At 36.1% G+C, this 19,945-nt stretch overlaps 1 protein-coding gene across 1 annotated transcript in view; it reads right to left on the bottom strand.

Annotated features, from left to right (window-relative positions):
• Window positions 1-19,945, bottom strand: part of eIF3l (eukaryotic translation initiation factor 3 subunit l) — a 310,545-nt gene that overhangs the window by 128,170 nt on the left and 162,430 nt on the right. The window contains exon 9 of the mRNA XM_090398519.1: window positions 11,161-11,251. Coding sequence (XP_090254645.1) covers window positions 11,161-11,251 — 91 coding nt within the window. The remainder of the gene's footprint in view (window positions 1-11,160; window positions 11,252-19,945) is intronic.

The following is a 19,945-nucleotide window of genomic DNA, read 5'->3' on the forward strand; positions in this document are numbered from 1 at the left end:
GTAGCACGGTTTTTTCTCCTGGCAACTCGGGATTTTCATCCTACATACAGACAAATCGGCCCTTCAGAACACACACAATTTACAGACAAAAAATACTAGTTGTGGTGGGTGGTAGATGGCATTGATGGAGATGATTGGTAGTAGAGGTTCAGTGTAGTGGTGGAGACGGTTGTTATAGACTCATCCTGCGATGAGCCTTCGGACTCCTTGGAGGTGTCACGAATAGTAATAATAATAATGTGGTTCCTCATTCACACTGTTATCAAGTTCTGAATTATGTTACAATCACAAGGATGGAATACTTTAATGAACTGCTAATTTAACACCTTTACTATATCCTCCTCTGATCATCAGTGACCAACATCATCCTCCGATAATCATTCTTCTTTCTATTGTCCACATATTGAAAAATTCCCTAGGATTTCTTTTAGTGTCATTTGCTAACTGCTGCTCATGCTGCACTTTTGCTACCCTTACTAAGTGAGTCACTTCCTTGGTTGGTCTTTGTACTCCTTATGTAACTGATTAATCTCTTACTCATCTTGTTCTGTCTTCACAATGCCCTTTTCTTCCAGATTGCACACTTCACCTCTTCAGTCATCCATTTTATACCTACCTCATTTAATCTCCTAACTTTCAGAATATACTCAGTCATTGCATCTCCTAGATAATTCCTGAGTAGAGATGAAGCAGCATTAATTTTCTTCCCATGCAATTCCTCATTCCATGATATCACTGCAAACTGCCTCCTGAGTTTTCCATAATCACCCACCTTATAGTTCCACATATAACTCTTTCTCACAAAAGTCTTGATATGGCTGGTGACCACCAAATTGATGATTTCATGGTCACTTTCACCAACTGGAGAATGATGTGACACTTTATTTACAGCAATATCTCCTGATGAGATAATCAAATCCAAGACTCTCGATTATCGTGTGGCCGCTGTTACATACTGGTTAAGGTAGTTATCCCTTAAAAACACAAGAAATTCATTCTCTTTTTTCTTGATGTCTCTTCATTCCAGTCTTTATTACCACAATTGAAATTGCCCATAATGATCACCCTTTTCTTATTAGCGAGACCAGTTTGCCTAAACATTTCCTTCTAACTGCCTTCCACATTACCAGGTCTATAGTAACATCCTACTAAACATTTCATCCTGTCCACCTCACACCATACTCCTTCAAAACCAACCACGGTATTTGCTCCTGACACTTTCACCCAAGATGGGCACAACTCCTCTGCCATCAATAACAATCCTGCTCCCTTTTTGCTCTGTCCGTTTTCGCAAAAGACTACATATCCCTCCATCTCTAGTCCTGTCATCCTTGTTCAACCATATCTCACTTATACCAATAATTTTTGGGCAAATGAACTCTATCTATGCTACAATTTAATTCCCCATGTTTCAAATACTTCTAGCATTTGTAAGCATACACACTAGCTCGTTTCTGTTTCTATAACAAGTCCCACTAATCCCGCTTCTCGGACACTCCTCTACACTCTCCGCTATCCATCATCACTGATACTACACCCCTACAAAGATCTAAATATCACCCCCACATCCACTCCTGAAACCATCATCTACACTTTTCATGCAGTGTCCCCCCCCGTCCACCCTAACCTCTCCAATTTCCCTGTCCACTCTGTTGTCTTTCTCTCTTATTCTCTCCTGTGCCACTCACTTCTCCATTCACAAACTTGCCTAACCTTACTTTCCTGCTCTTCGTCAACACCACTTGCTTCCTCAGGTCTTACATTCACTTCATCATTCTCTCTCTCTCTCTCTCTCTTGCAGCAACAGTTTCTCCAACTGACTCACACCAAATCCATTCAAACGTAGTCCATCTCTTTTATACAGCTCTATCCAACTCTCAAACTCATCCCACGAATTCACAAAATGAACCCCTTTCTCTTCACACAACTCTGCTAGCATACCATTCAAAATCTTCACTCACCTTCTCAACTCATCATACTTCGGCAACGCACCAACAACCTTACCTACCACACTGTTATCTTTGACTCTCCTTAACAGCCTCATGACATCCTTCCTTACATTCTTCTTGTTACCAGTCAGATCCTTCGTGCCAATTACCACTCCAGCTCTTTTGCTTGTGTACTCCTCTTATCCAATGCTTCAACCACCCTGCTCATGCACCTTTTCATTCACCACACCTCTTATCGTATCTTCATACATTGCAACTATCACATCATTCGATATTTCTTTCAAATCTTTTGTCCCATTCTTCCTCACATTCCCATGCACATCCGTAATTCTCCTCAGTTCATTCCTCATAAATTTAATCTATTGCCCCTTCTTTGCCAACTCCACTTGCATATCCTGAATTAGTTTTTCAGTGCCATTTATACAAATCACATTTTTACTACCTTGCACGTCTGCTATCATACCGCTGACCAATGGCTCTCATACCATTTACTGCCACTAACTCATTTTATTTTTAGAGGTACCTGTGACATAGTATAATTATTAAAGCACACCTAAGTCCACAGTAATAACTTTTAATTAATAAATAAGGTAAAGATATTTCATACTAAAACTAATAGTACATCTTCAGTTACAAATACAAGTAATGAACATTCGGTGGATCACCTATTAAAATACATTGTCGCGAGCTAGGAAATGAAAGAAATTAATAAATAATTAATATTTAAGATAATTGGATTTTTTAATGATTACATAAAATAAGTCTCCCAGATCTTCGAAAGAGAGAGACAATCATTTCGATTTAAATTCGGTCGGTGTAAAATAGCTTCACAACTTTCTTTAAAGAGACATTCATATTTGAACCTGCATCTATGAAGGAGAATAGCTTTATCCCCCTGGATATTATGGGTAGTGGTAATACTGTGTTGTGCTAGACCACACTTCTGAGGTTTGTTGTAATTAATATAATATTGATGTTCTTTAATTCTTTTTTCCACAGAACGGCAGTTTCTCCAAAATAAGAAACAATGCATTCACAGGTATTTGGTAAATGCCAGCCAAAGATAGAGATGACAGTTTATCTTTTGTGGAAGGCAATAAGGAAGAAATTTTGTTGATAGGAATATACGTGGGAATCAATTGATACTTTTTTAAAATTCTACCTATAGGTTCTGAGATTCCTGGAATGTAGGGGATTGGAACTCTGCAGACTGTTGAAGAAACCTTAGGTATTTGAACATAAGATTCAATTATCTGTTGGATTTGATTAGGGTGGTAATTATTAGTTTCCATTAACTTTTTAATGATGGAAAGTTCTTGTAAGATTTCTGGAGAAGAGCAAACTTTTATGTGCTCTATTAATTAGAGATTTAAGAATGCCAAATTTTTGAGATGTGTGGTGAGCAGACTTTTTATGAATATATCTGTCAGTAAATGTGGATTTTCAAAAGACACTCGTAGATAAGGTACCAGAAGAAGTTCGAGTAAGCAGGATGTCCAAAATTGGTCAAGTACCATAATTTTCCTTTTCCATGGTGAATTGGATACGAGGGTGAAGGCTATTTATCTGTTGTAGAAAGGTGGAAAGCTCATCTTCAGTATGTGACCAAATGGCAAAAACATCATCGACAAAAAGAGATGGCTGAGGGTGAATGGATGAAAACATGGTGTCTTCGAATTGTTTCAAAAAATAGTTAGCCAAAGGTGGAGACAAAGGGCTACCCATGGCAGTACCCTCAACTTGTTTTTCCAACTAAAATAACCTGAATAGATAACAAATTCGAAAATCTTTGCGATATTTGGAGGGTAATAATCTTCGTATAATAATTTGACTGTGTCGGCTAATGGAATATTGGTAAACAGAGATACAATGTCGAAACTGATTAACTCCGACTCTTTGATTTTTAGATCCTTGATTTTTTCAAAGAAATCTATTGAATTTTTTTTATGTAGGATCTGCAATGTCCAGTGAGAGCACCTGAAGAATGAGACAAGACTTTTGCAATTTGATAAGTAGGAGAATCAATGCAATTCATGATTGGTTGGACTGGATAGCCTTCTTTGTGGATTTTTTGGGAGACCACAGACAGGCAGTTCTTCCAAAGTAGGTTTGTAATTTATCCACAAAATTTGGGTCCCAACTGATGACCTCATCAAGTAATTTATTTAATTGTTTAATTTGAGAATTTGTAGGATTATGCATGATCTCTTTGTAGGCAGAGCTGTCTTCTAAAAGACTGGATACTTTTGTTTCATAGTCAGTCTTATTCATGATTACAACAGCCTTTCCTTTATCGGCCTTAGAAATAGATATGTTATTATCTCTTCTTAAAGAAGTTAGCCCTTTTCATCTACACATGGTGTAGCACCATTACCATTCAAGCACTCAGCTATACTGTCATCTCCGCTTACTTCCATAGCACCATACACTAGCTTTCCCACTACTACTTACATTCAATGATATCGTCATTGAATGTAAGCCCTCTCATCTCTCTTATTTTTCTTCTCCACAAAACGTCTTCAATCTCTACCCAAGCATACATACAGCATTTCACCATTTTTGAAACATCCATGCCACCTGCATTCGTCTTTCACACCATCTTACATTTCACTCACACTCAAAGCTGCACACAAGAAACAAAACAATATAATAAATACAGAATTATAACTACATTGAACACTGCCTACCAATCGCAACTATAATACAACAATTCAAAATTAACATGAGTTCACCACATCTTTAACGTACATTTTCAACAGCAGTCTTAGATTAGCTCAGGTCCCAAAGGAATGGAAAGATGGCAAAATTGTCTGCTTCATAAAGGAGGTGATAAGACTAAGGCTTCAAATTATAGGTTAATCTGCTTGTCTGGAGTTGTGATCAAGGTGTTGGAGAAGCGAGCAAGGATTCAGAACTGGGTGGATAGCAGTAGAATTCTCTTTAATGGACAGCATGAGTATGCTAAAGGAAGATTGTGTTTTAGCAATCTGCTTACTTATTATAACAAGGAGACAAATACATTGTAGGGGGGGGGATGATGATGATACTAGTAATTCAGATTTTGCAAAGGCTTTCAATACATTACCAGATGGGGTCCGATACTAGATTAGTGTGTTGGATTAGCGATTAGCTATCTGATAAGTATCAACAGGCTGTGTATGGGAGAGAAGTGATATGCCAAAAGAGGAAAGTCACTAGTGGTGTGCCCCAGGATCTGTTCTGGGGCAAATGTTGTTTAATTTGTATGGAAATAACATTGTAAAGAGCTTCAATAGTGACATACAATTTACAGATGATGTAAAGTTGGGGAGAGTTATGAGAAGTAGAGCAGATGTTGTAGCTTTGCAAGAGGACCGAAATGGAACATCATGGGCGAGTGTGTGGGGATATCAGTTTAATGTTATAAAGTGCAAGGCTTTAAAATTAGGAAAGCAAAGATGGGATGTAGAGTATAAGGATGGGGGGGATATTTTGGAGGAGGTGGAGGATATGAAGGATTTGGAGGTTGTAGTGGATAGAGACTCAAAATTTCATGGACATTATGCTAAAATTGTGAGGACAACACATCAGATTATTATTATTAATACATAACACCTCCAGGGAGCCCAAAGACTCATCGAGAGAGGGTACCTCTCTACAACTCTCGGTCTCCACCACTCCACCAACAGCAACTACCTTCATCATCTACACCAACAGCATCTACCACCGACCACCACCACCACTAGTATTTTCACAGACAAACATCCATGCCCACTGCAGGATTCAAACCCGCAGCCTTTTGTCTGGAGAGCGGATACACTAACCACTCGGCCAACCAGGCCAGCAATGGGAATGATATGGAGAACAATGATGTTTAGAAGTAAGAATGTTTTGATTCCATTGTACAAGACTTTGATCAGGCTACATATGGATTACTGTGCACAGATTTGGCTGCCTGGTTTTCAAACGGATGATGAATTGTTGGAGAGGGTTCAGAGATGATTCACTCAATCGGTTTCTGGTCTCTTGAATACGAGGACAGATTGAGAATGCAAATTACAGAGTCTAATGAACAGAAGGAAGAGGGGAGACATATACATTGGTATGTTGATTGAGACATATACATTGATAAGGGATAATTACCAGATTACAGTGGATGAGAATTTTCATAGAATATCTGGAGATGGGGAGAATGAGAAGCCATTCCTGGAACCTGTAAATGGTGGGTGATTAGAATGCATTGCCTCAGAGTATAGTGAGTGGAGGGACAGTGTATGCATTTAAGTCAAGGTACGATGAGCTGTACATGTGAGAGTGAGACCTCCCAAAATGAGTCTCTTAAGTCCATGGAGGGCTGTTAATGATGATGATAATAATATATAATTTTGACATGTTGTCCCTCTGTAGCTCTCAATATAGTTGAACTGAAAAATGGACTAGTTCGGCAAATTATTATGAAAATTTCAAATACTAAATCTAAGTAAAATTTGTCCCATATAACTGGTGTGTGCAGAAGTTACATACTAATACTACTACTACTAATAGTAATAATAATGGAGCCTCTATAGTTGTTGGTATAAATGAAGCCCTTTAGTTGAAACTTCAACTGCTAACTCGCCTTCAGTTGAAGGCGAGTTAGCAGGCCTCATACAGAGATGGCAGAGTTTTCCCTCTGGGAAATAGGTAAACCAGTCCCATGAACACACATATTTACAGACAGGAAACAATTATCGGACAAGAAAGACAACAGGAAACCATGTTGTTCTATAATTATTCCTTGTAATATAGCACTGCTATCCCACCAACCATTAAGTTGATTAGAGAGGATGATGATGATGGGGAATAACAATAACCATTATGACAACTGCCAACAATAATAATAATAATGCACCTACTATTAATAGTAATAATAGGTGCCTTTAATTAGAAATGTAAGGATTGCATGCGATAAAGTATCCATGTCAATATAAAGATATTTTACATAATCATTTCAAGATTGTGTAATACACAGATAAAATACACGAAACACCATTATTGGACAAGAGGAAATTGTCTTGTTCTATAATTATTCCCTAGTAATGTAGCATTGCTATTTCATGAATTAGGTTGATGATGGAGAATAATAATAATGCACCTACTACTACTAATAATAATACATTTTTATTGATCTCTAAAATATTTACATATATAAAATAATCATGTTGGGTGATATTTCAACATATTAATTTACAAAGTTCAGTACTAAGTTCTGCATATATAGTTTGCTTTCTACATTAGATTTCAATGAATTTTTAGTAATTTTTTTCCTTAGGCTTGTATATAATGTATTTACAACACTTAGTGTTCTAATATTAACAATGAAGATTATACAGTTTTTTTCGTATAATGAATATCCAGTATATATAGATTAATGGTAGTAACTGAAATCAGTAATTTACAGTTGCAGTTGAGTAAAATTACATTTTGAGAGTGTATGTGTATATATACATATATAAAGGTGTGGTTAGTAGGGGTGTGAGGACTATATTTTTTGCTTGAAGAGTTGTAAATGAGTGGAATAGATTGCGAGAGTCAGTTGTGAGTGCTTTGTCTGTTAATCAGGTCAAGGAAAGGTATGATAGATTGTGTAGATAGATTGGGTCTCCCACGATGAATATCTGGACTCCATGGAGGTGCCCGTATAATAATAATAATACTTTTACTTGCAGCATATCAATAGAATTCTTTGGGGGTTATCTTTAGCTTGCAGTGTCAGTTTCTTTTCATAACTTAGCTTTCCATACAACAGTTGTGAACTCTTCTGGCCTGCTGCTTATAATTTTCATAATGGACATCATCCTTATATACAACGGTATTCTTTCTATATCATCATTTTCTTATGAATCTCTTGTATGATATAACTGCACATCCACTTGACTCGTATCCTATTTATTCTTTGAACTCTCGGGACACATTTCGATATTACATCACTTATGTTTCTAAATACTTCCCATGCACTGGTGATATTCTTCCATCCAGCAACTGATACAATAGTGCTGAACTCAGTATACTCCTCAGTTGGTCATAATTTCCTCATTTCTAGTTCAGCATGTAACCTTTCTTGAATGCAACACATAAGCTTAGCCACTTTCCAAGTCAGTACTGAATGATCGCTGTCATCAACTGGAGGCAGAATACTACATCTTTAACTCAAATACCCTCTGACAACTACAGTATGGTGAAAAAAACAATACTGAATAACTATAACAATATATATTATGGAGCCAACAGGTTTATTAACAAAGAAATATATGTTTACACAATGATGGTACATCCATGACTCTCAGTGAAATACCGGTCGAATAAAGCATTAACAATGATAGATAAGATGCTCAAAATAGGCACCTTGTCTTTCACGACAGGTTTCGTCGTGCACACAAAGGTTCTCAGTCAATCTTGGAGAACAAGAGCTGGGACATCTGCTGGACATACATGTTATTTTATCCCTTAGTTCAAGGTTTGAAGACAGGTCATGGTGGAATACCCATTCCTTCAACACATATTCTCACCATTCCTCCCATTATAATTTAGTTCCTCTGACTCTCTGTATTAGATCTCATACCAGTTATTAGTTTTTCAAGACTCTTGATACAAAACACATTCAAGTGAAGGGCATCCCTCTTTGCCCTTCTTCTTAATTCATTTTTGTCATATCAAGGTAATATACTTATGATTTTTGCTTTCTCACTTCTAACAGACAAGCTTAGGTGTTGAATGTTATTCATAACTTAGTTTAATGGTATTAACAAGAACAAACTATTTTATAAAAATATGATGCAGTTATAAATACTTCATCATCATCATCAAATTCCTGTCATTTACCCACAAGGGGTTTACAGGATATGAAAGTACTACATGAAAAAATTACATCATTACTAACTTCCTATCTACAATTTTCCTCCAAATCAGTCTGTTACTTGTCAAGACTCCAACATTATCAGATCTTATATTTCTATCGTCTAAGGCACTTTGTACCGTATCAATCCACCTATATCTTGGTCTTCCCCCTGGGTCGTTTTCCTGCCAACCTGGCAGAGAACACTTGTTTTGCTAATCTTTCCTCTCCCATTCTATTTAAGTGACCATACCACCTGAGATTAGCTCTGCTAACGCATTCCTGGATGCTGATAATGTCAAGTTCTTTCCTAACATCCTCATTTTTAATATGATATTGCCATTGATGCCATCTGTTCACTCCTCTAATCTTTCTCAGGACTCTCATATCTGCAGTCTCTAGTCTTTGGTCAAGTGTTTTACTTCTGACCCAGCTCTCAGATCCATAAGTTAAAACTGGTTTGAACACTGTCTTGTATACAGCTAATTTAGTGTTCCGACTAATTTCTCTCTTATTCCATATGAATTTATTCAATTGACTTCCCACCATACCAGCTTTGCTGATTCTGTTGTCTATTTCTATATTTAATTTACCATCTTCAGTAAAAATCATGCCTAAGTAGCTGAAATGTTTTACTTGTTCCACAGGTTCTCCATTCACAACACAGTTGACATTTTCAATGATTCTGCCTATTTTCATTGTCTTTGTCTTTTTATTGCTGACCTTCATACCATACCTATTACAACAGCTATTCAATTTAGTCAGAGAATCTTGCAGACTTGTAGCGGATTTATTTAGAAGTATAACATCATCCGCATAAAGCAAAGAGCTGACATTAACATCTCCAATTTTGATATCAGGTTTAATACCACTTTCCTTCATAATGTGATCCGTATAGATAATGAATAACAGAGGGGATAATGTACATCCTTGTCTCACACCAGATTTAACATTAAACCATCTTCCTGTACTTCCTTCAATTCTAACTGCTGACTTACAACTCAAATAAAGACTAAGTATTGCTTGATATAATGCCCCATCGACACCATATAACTGCAGCGTATTGAATAGCTTCTCTCTTGGCACCTTGTCATATGCCTTTTCCAGATCAACAAAACTTAAATACAGATCTTTGTTATATTCGCATGCTTTCTCGACTATTTGTCGTAAAGTGAGGATCTGATCCTGACAGCCTCTATTTGGCCTGAATCCAGCTTGTTCTTCACCAAGCTTTTCTTCCACAATTCTTCTCAACCATTTCTCAAGTATACTTGCATAGATCTTGCCAAGAACACTCAGTAGGGAAATACCTCTGTAATTCTCACATTCAGTTTTATCCTTTTTATATATGGGTACTATGGGAGCTCTACTCCAATCATCGGGAATTCGTCCCTCTGTCCAGGCTTTCTGAATTATGCAGTGCAGCCACTGTAAGACTTTTATACCACCATACTTCAGCATTTCTGGTCAAATATCATCTACTCCTGCTGCCTTTCCACATTTCAAGCCTTTGATGGCTTTTTCAAAATGCTTTTGAGGGGGTGCTTAAAGGTCAAAGCTGTATAACTGAGAGGAGACCTCCACATAGCCTTTAAAGGAATGCGGAGAACCGACCAGGAATTCTGACCTAATGTCCAATCCTCACCTTCTTGTGGTGCACCCTGTTGGGTATCTACTTTGATACTGAACGAACGAGGATGGGCTGGCAATTTGGGATTTAGCCGACCAAATTGTATTCTTATTGGTTAAACCAAAATAAAAAATGATGGTACAACATGACAAATAAATACTTTAGAAGGTTAAAATGTAAGAGGTTATCTCAAATGCAAGATGTGACAAACAATTGATCTATTTGGAAAAAATCTATTACTGATAAGTACCCAAGTCATGAAATATTATGCTACTAGAAAATAATGATGCATTTATAAATTGCCAGTTAACTCACTAGTGCTTAGGTTTATACCAAAGTTGGGAGAGTCCAAAAATCATCTTTCATTAATTTAGCTTTTTTTTTTTTTTTTAATTCATAACATACTATACTGCCTGCACTGAACTTCTAGAAGAGTAAGCATTTCTAGTGATTGGGGATACCTTTTTAATGGCATCCATATCATATCATATCATATCATACCATTGACATTACAATTTATTAATTCAATACAGAACTAATAACATGGTAATGAAATATACTAATTTTGATTTAATATTATTATTATATTTACATTAAAACTGATGATTCAACTGATATTCTTCTATGAGTAGGATTTGATCTATAAAACACATTTAAGCCATAGTTTGGCCATGGCCAAAATATCATATAATACACAGGATTCTCAAACCAAAGAATAAGCATCTTACCTCCACTAGTATAGACCTCCAACTGCCGATTAATATTTGATTTATCAACTAATGAATGAAGGACATTCAGAACACTATGAACATTCCATACCTATAAAGACTCATAATTAATATTTCAAGATCAAAAATATTTATATAATATTTATTATAACAATTTAAGTTAGCCTATGAAAAGTTTGGAAAGTATACAATTGCAGAATACAAAGTAGGCACATCTGATTTATCACACTACTGTTGTTGAATTGTCAATTGGAATGACAGTTCAACAACATGAGATGAATGAATTTCATTGCCTGATGCAAGACCACCACCTATTTATTAGAGGCCTTGAAGCAGCTTGAAAAATTCCACGTTTGTTCTCTAGAGTTGGGGGTTTCCAGATTACATAAAAAAATCCTTAGCCCATCCATGGTACTAATGTCACTATAGGTTAAAAATGTCTAATTGGTGACAGCAACAACAACAAAAAAATTTCTAATTAATTTTAATTAAGCTTCTCTTATATCATTATACAATGCAATGAATGCAGAAGGAGGATTTTTAGGATATTGCTACTTATAAAATCTGAACACTTTGCCTGCTAGAAATTCAGACTTTCTTCCAGAAATACTGCTAATAATAAGATATAAGACAGCATTTTTGCAACTTATATGTGGTAATGACTGAGTAAATATTAGTATTGGACTCCTTAGAGAATGCTGTAGAAAGAAGACTGTTCCAAAGAATAGAGGAAAAGAGGAACACAAACTGGTTTGATGAATTTCAAGGTCTGTAACAATGTTTACTAGACATATCTCATATTTTAATAAATTTTGAGAAACCAAAAGAGTTTACATACAATTTTGATTAATTACATACAAACAGATTAATAAGAGTATCTGGACAATGAACAGGGCTTCTAACATCAAGAAAGGGTCAAAGAAATCAGCATGGAACTGCTATTAAATACCATAATGTTAGAGAAAAATAGTCTCTCCATTCTGATTCTTTTGCAGGTAGATTTAACATAAAAAAGTATACCCCCCATAGTATGCAAAAAATTTTGCAACATTCTCATTAATTTTCCAGTGTTGAGTAAAGTAAAAATGAAACTTCATTTAAGCTATAGGTAATATTTGTCCTCTATATATGTTATATATTTAGGATGGCTAAGTGTTAAAACTCCCCTTCAATGATGTCTCCACCTTGTCATGGTGTGGGATTTGTGTGTGTCCCAACATTCTGGAAAGCTATGCTAGCAGTAATGTAGTTACTGGTAGGGCCTCCCATGCTCAGAGGTCAAAGCATAGGGACCAGACTAAGAGACATCCTGGTCTTCCAGGTTGGGGCTGACTATTCATCTATTGTAAAAACATAGAAAACCAAGTAAGACATTTAAAACTAGACCATTCACATGGCAGTCAGCTGCAAATAACTAACATATTTTGAATTGAACATAGAATATAAAAACTTATTGATGCAATTCAGATCTTAGATATACAGTAAACCAGATTGCCAGGTCATTGAAACCCAGAAAAATAATAGAATACTAGCCTACAGTAGAACATATGACACAGGAAAATGGTGTGGATTTTATGGTGCATGATAACGTCCTGCAATACCTAATAACTATCATACCATTAGGTCTATATCTGTATTTATGGCCATATGTTTGATGTTGCAATGATCAATGGTTATGCACCAACAGAAGATAAGGAATAACGATTTCAAAGTTGAATTTTATGAAGAACTAAAGGATATGTGATTCTTTTCCTGTCACTGTATAAAATTAGTTATGTATGATTTTAATGCAAAATAGGAAAATAAACAAGATAAAGACCAACAGCTGGCCCAAAGTCTGCATGACATTATTAGGTCTAATCCCACTGTCATTACTAATATTACATCCTCCAGAGGGCTTATTTGTTAGTATAACATACTTTTCCAATATCAATAAACAAATTTGTTCACTCCAGAGAGAACAGTAAGCAACCAAACATATTATATAATGATAAATAACAGGCACAAGGCAAGTTTAAGAAATGCCAATACAGATAATGATCATTATCAGCATAGCATGTCATGTTGCATGATATGATCATGCAACATGACATGCTATGCTGGGGGGGGCCTCCCTTTCGAATCTTCAAAATTCGAGTCATCAGAATTCAAGAACTGGCCTACCAGTCTGGAACCGGGGGGGGGGGCGTCAGAGGCCCCCCCCCAGTATTATATAATATAATATTAGGTTGTTCAGATGCAGTGGGACACTTAAGAGAGGGTATAAACCATAAGCTTGAATAATGACTAATGACCAAGGAGATTTAATTATGCAAGAAAAGTAAACTGTTGAGAAATTCAGTTTTGAAAAACTGCTGAACAAATCATCACAAGTAGATGATAACCTTATCAGAGGTACAATGTTTAGAAAAAAAAATGTTTAAGAGCCCACAACTAAGGCACCATCTCTGACTGAAACTGAGAATGTTATTAAAGCACTAAAAATAATAAGGCAGCAGGTGACAAAACTGCACCAGAACTTCTAAAAATTGGAGGAATACCTTTAACAACTGAGATTTATGAACTTATCAAGCCAATATGGGAAAAAGAATTCTCAGTTGATTAGAATACAACCATACTGCGACATATTTTTAAAAAAGAAGATCCCACATTATTAGCTGACTACAGAGATATCTCCCTCTTGAACACTTGCTACAAAATACTATCTACATTGATCTGGAAAAGAATTAATGTATATATTTCACACATCACCAGAGACTATCATGTGGCTTCTGCAAGGACAAACATGATTTGTTGTCCTTTTGATCATGTTTGCACGATCTAAAATTGGTAGAAAAACATTAGAATTTGATACAGAATTACATCTATTATCTGTGGACTAAAAAAAGCATATGCTTTTATAGTCCATAAAACAAACAAGCATATACATCAAAATGCACTATTGAATGCAATAAGACTTTTTAGAATACCACATAGTGATTACATAGTTGTATCAGTGCATAATATGATACAACTATGTAATTACCATGCCCTCTCCAAGATATGTTTTTTACAGAAATAATCAAGTTTTGAAATAAAATCTGGACTTTTCTAAAGTGATACTCTCTCTCATTAATCCTATTCATCCAACCTGGCACTGGAAACAGAGATGAAAGCTCTAAATGAACAACATCTTACTGGCTTAAGCTGATGACATCGTTATCCTTAGATACACTTGTCATGTTACACAAACTATATCTAATTTAATTAAGAAAAGTAAGTCTGTGGGTCTTGTTATTAGATTGTCAGGGGCAATCTGATCTAGTTGTTGATAATTTTGAGCAAGTGGATAATTTTATCTAGGAGTCAACATTAACAGCTATAAAAATAAACATTAAGAGATAAAAGAGAGAACTGATAGTGAAGACCAATCATGGCTATTTTGTAATTTCACAGAAAAACCCAACGCTATCTATGACAATATTAATCTACAGTTGTGAAACATGGTCAACAAAAGAGGAAATAATAGAAAACTTATTGCATTTGAAAGAAACCTTCTGAGAAAAAATTTTGGGACAAGGATTCTAACCCAATGTTCAATCCTTATATTCATGTGGAACATTCCATTATTAGGTATCTGCCTGGATTATTAATGAATGAGTATGGGATGGCAACTTGGGCCTTAGAAACTAAAACTGTAACCTGTATTTGCATTTGCTTAAGCAAACGAACATGATCACACAACACAAAGAAATGTCAAGCCAGTGAAGTATCTCAGTTACAACAAGGCTACTGCTATTTTTGTCAAGGAGCCAAGGGGGAGGGAAGGCAGAGCAAAAAGTCAGCTAATGGAACAAACTCAAACTCAGCAGAACTGAAAATAGGCACCAAGAATGTAAACAGTAACAACAGAAAAACACAAACTACCAGAAGAATTAGAGCAGTATCAAATCAAAAGGTGTTACTAAGGTGAAGACAAAAGCAATAATGGTGAGAGAAAGGAATGAATATATAGAATATTCAACACTAAACATGAAGATTACTATTTCTTGAACGAGATCCAATTACAATTAGAGTGATGTGGGTAAATTTTAAAATGGGAAATTGGAGAATGAGACTATTTCTATGTATGGTTGGAGGTTCTACTAAGGAAGAAGTACAGGAATTTTTCAAGTCATTAATTAGGGCAGGTAACAAAGAAAAAAGAAAAGCTAGTTCTTTTTGGAGATCAAAACAGCAATATAAAAAATGTTTCTTATGTTTTGGTGGCATTCAATTTGTACAGTTAATCTCAACCAACTAAATTATGTCTAAGGAGATCAGTGTTTAAGGTTCTAATTATGGAAGATCTTGTAGCTTAGAAGATATGAGCACAAGGTTGCCAAATGAAAAAGAACAATGGAAATTATCATCAGCAAAACTATGGACAAGATTTGAGATTACTGGCAGAATGTAATTTATAATAGGAGCAAAAAGGGTGGTGTGAGGAACAGCAGCACAAGTGGGAAATCTGTAGAAAAGAACAAAGCCATTCACCATGACACACAGTAAAAGACCAGACAGAAAAACAGAAATCCAATTACAAAGAGTGGATAGTAGATTATAACATGGTAATTTGGCAAGTAGTCCTTTTGTGCTAGACTAAAAAAAAACCCTGGAAATGCCTCAAGTGGCCACATGTTGTTAACCAAATCTTTCCATACCTTTGTCTATTAAATGTGAAATTGGCAAGGAGATTTGCTCTGGATCAAAAGCAAAGGAAACCATATTGGTGGTCATGAAGAAATTGCGTGTTGAACCTTTTCCATTATTTTTGATATGAGTGCAATGAGATAATAGTTTGATGGCTGGCTTTTTATCTCCATTCTTAGGAATACATTAATCTAAACTTATAACTATGCTGTAAGATACAGATGCTAGATGAGCATTAAAAATTGTAAAGATGAATGGGCAAATGTTTTCGATACAGTTCTGATGTGTGTGTGTGTGTGTGTGTGTGTGTGTGTGTGTGTGTGTGTGTGTGTGTGTGTGTGTGTGTGTTGGGGAGGGGGTACCACCAGGACAAGAAGCCACATGTAGTGAGTTTTTTTTAGCAAATTGTGTGTGGGTAGAGGAAAATGATGCAAGGAAATAAGATTTGTCTTTGGGTGATGTTGCAATAGTATGATCTGAATGTGAAATAAGTAGAAACATGGATGGGCAGAAATTGCACCCAAGGCTATTATTAGCAAGACTAGAAGGCAAGTTTTCTTCGCTTGGCACTTTAAAGTCTGTATTAGATGGTCTTTTTGCAGCTGCTGCAATTTAGGATGAGTGGAATGCTCAGGTTTTGGTTTTTCAAGTCATCTGCAATACGCTGAATAATTATTATTATATCTATGGAAAGAAAAAAAAAAGTCTGAACAGTGGTTTGGAGTTTTAGATGGAATATGGAATGAAGTTCTCCATTCTGGTAAGAAATATTTCAGTTATTCTGCTAAATCAGATGTTTGGGTCAGAATTGCAAAAATAGAAGAGAGCCAAAGGAAGGAAGGGAAGTCATCCCATTTGTGGCTAGCGTAGTTTCAATAGACATGGGACTGACAATAGCCGGGTTAGGGAAGTTCTGTTGAGAAGAAAACTTGAAAGAGGTTGTAGTCTAAGCCAAGAGGAGAGCTGATATCTATAGCTTATTTATTAAGAAAATTGGTTAAAGAGATTAAGGGTGTTAGGAGAGTGGAGAAGGCTAAACAATTTGTGAAAGATCGCAGCTGGCAGCAACTATCTCTGCCTCCTCTTCTTCCAGACTGGTCAGTGAAATTGGAGAGAGGAAGTCAAGTTGACTTGTAAATGCTAAAGTAACCAAGAAAGACAACTTCACTGTTAGGATGTCTGGATTGTAGAAAATCATGATTCAAAATCCAAGACATGAGCAGCAATTATCCAACATCCATTTATACTTGAAATGCCTTACTAAACTTCTCCTCTCATTTATTTTTAGTTCTATCTACCTCTGATCCATGGAATAATATTCCTTAAAGGCAACCTAGTACTTCCAAAAAAATATTGAAAAATTACCTTCAAAAGACCCCTGCTCAAGCACAACATTGATTTACTAGCTTTGTAGCCTCTCATGTGTGGAAGTAATATTAAAAAGAAAGAGAAAAGTGCTCCACAGAATTTGGAAAAAGTTTATTTTTCACTTGGTTAAAGTATAATAAAATTAGTTTAATCCATTTTCCAAGTGTGAGCAAACAAAGTTTGCGCCTGAAAGTATCTTAAGGACTCGGGTAAGGTGGTACAACACCAGTTCAACTCGTTGCAAAGGTGGAGCAAGCTACCAACACTCCTATCTCAGTATATATCTACCAACACTCCTATCTCAGTATAAATAGAGATGACAAAGTAATGCAATACAAATAAATGGAACAAGAAAATTTTGAGCCAGAGAATATCAAAAAAGAGGAGATTCAAAATTTTTCATTCTCTAATAGAGCATATTGGATTTGAAAATTATTCAAGTTACACCCCTGAGTAACTTGATACACAAGGTTTGGTTTGGTTTATGTTTTATTGACACAAAGACTACAATGATCATACTGCACCACAAAAAGTTTGCAGCAGTACAAAGTTTATAGAAAGTTACAAAAAATTAAGCAAAAGAGTATTTACACATAGACAAAATGATAGCAAAGGCTACAGCAGCGCACAAATAGTTAAAGATACATTAGTAAATAAAAAGTAAATAAAGATATGTACAAAGTTATAGTGTCTTCATATAAATAAAATTACAGCAAAAGTTTTGACTTTTGCTGTAATTACAACTGCACATAGGGTTAGAGGACACAGTGGCACACCAAATAATCATATATAATTAGATATAAAAATGTAAATGAAAAAATGTACAAAACTATAAGGTTCAACAATACATTATCTGCACATAAATAAACTTACAGCACAAGTTACAGCCATTCACAGGTAATCAAGTATAAAATCAATGTGTATGTACAAAAGTCAAGTTAACAATGTGGCTTCCATATATAAACAAAGCCAAAGCAAAGGCCACAGGGATACACAGGGCCAGAAATTACAACAGTCAAAGTCAATTAATAGATAATATGCACACAATTAAATTAAACAATGCGGTATCTACATATAATATGACCACGTTGCCACCAACTGGTGAGAGTGATCATAGGGTCTTGACTTGGGAGGTGGCTAAAGGTGTGGAATTTACAATTAAGACAGGGTATATGTGAAATTATCAGCTGGTAAGTATGACAAGCTTAGGAATTTGATTGGTTCAGTGCCATGGCATGTAAAACCGTAAGGGCTAGATGTTGATAGTGCATGGGAGGTGGGTTAGGAAGTGTTTGCATGAGGCAATGGCTGACTGTATACCTAGAGTCCTAATAATAAATAAAGTAGGGGTTAAATGGATGAATAACACAATTAAGCTTGAGCTGCAAAAAAAAGAAACAACTATGGAAGGAATTTAAGGAGAAAGGTGACTGGCAGGCACATGAACGGTATAAAGCGCAGGCCAGAAGGGTAACAAGTGTGGTAAGAAAAGCAAAAACGGATTATGAAAGAACATTAGCCATGCAGGCTAAAGAGAATCCCAAACAGTTTTTTCGATATGTTGCAAGTAAAAGAAAAAAATGTATATAGCAGAATGATTTTAAAGAATGCCCATGGTAGGGAGGTAACCAAATCAGTTGATATGGTTGAATTACTGCGCGAGCACTTTGCAAGAATATATCATCCAGGTGGTGAAATTGCAGAAATGAATGAACCAATAGATTATAAGGGAATTGTGGTGAATGAAGTGGAGGTGAGTAGTCTATTACAAAACCTCAATGTCAATACATCTGTGGGATTGGATGGTATACCAGCTCGTGTCGTACATGAAGCGGCTAAAGAATTGTCAGTACCCTTGACCATTTTGTTTAATTTGAGTCTCAGGTCTGGGTTAGCCCCTAGGGGATGGAATGGGGTGAAAATAATTCCACTGCATAAAGGAGGTTCCAAGACTGATGTTGTAAATTACCGACCGATTAGCATATTAGGAATCATTGTCAAGGTCTTGGAGAAATTAGTCAAGAGAAGAATACAGGAGTGGATAGATGAAAATGGGATACTGTATGGGGGACAACATGGTTTTGTGAAGGGTAGATCATGCCTCAGTGCATGATCTACCCTTCACAAAACTGCTCATGTTTTATAACACAGTGATGGCTGAACTGGATAAGGGTAGTGGGTTTACAGTGATTCTACTGGACCTTGCCAAGGCCTTTGACAAGATACCACATGGAATTCTAATCAGTAAACTGCATATGGGAATGGATTTAGGGTTGGTGAGATGGATAGGAGGGTGGTTGATGGAGAGATATCAAAGAGTGGTTTATTCAGGAGTAGAGTCCAAAAGACAGCTTATGACTAGTGGCGTGTCGCAGGGTTCTGTTCTTGGACCACTACTTTTCAATTTGTTTATTAATGATATAGGAAAGGATCTGAGAGGAGGTGTTCACTTGTTTGCTGATGATGCAAAGTTGGGTAGAGCAATAGTGAGTGCACAGGATGTCAAATTTTGCAAGATGATTTAGATAGTTTGGAGTACTGGACTAAGGAAAATGGATGTCGATTTAATGTGGCAAAGTGTAAGGTTATGCATTTTGGGGTGAAAAGATTAGCAGCAGTATATCACATTGGTGGAATTGTACTCCAAGAGATTGATGAGGCCAGGGATTTGGGAGTGTTGGTGGATAAGGAGTTGAAGTTTATGGGGCACATTGCAAAAGTGGCTAAATCAGCTCATCAAATCACT

This window comes from Typopeltis vanoorti, chromosome 9, assembly GCF_054136105.1.
Source record: "Typopeltis vanoorti isolate ZY-2024b chromosome 9, IOZ_Tvanoo_1.0, whole genome shotgun sequence".
Lineage (NCBI taxonomy): Eukaryota > Metazoa > Arthropoda > Arachnida > Uropygi > Thelyphonidae > Typopeltis > Typopeltis vanoorti.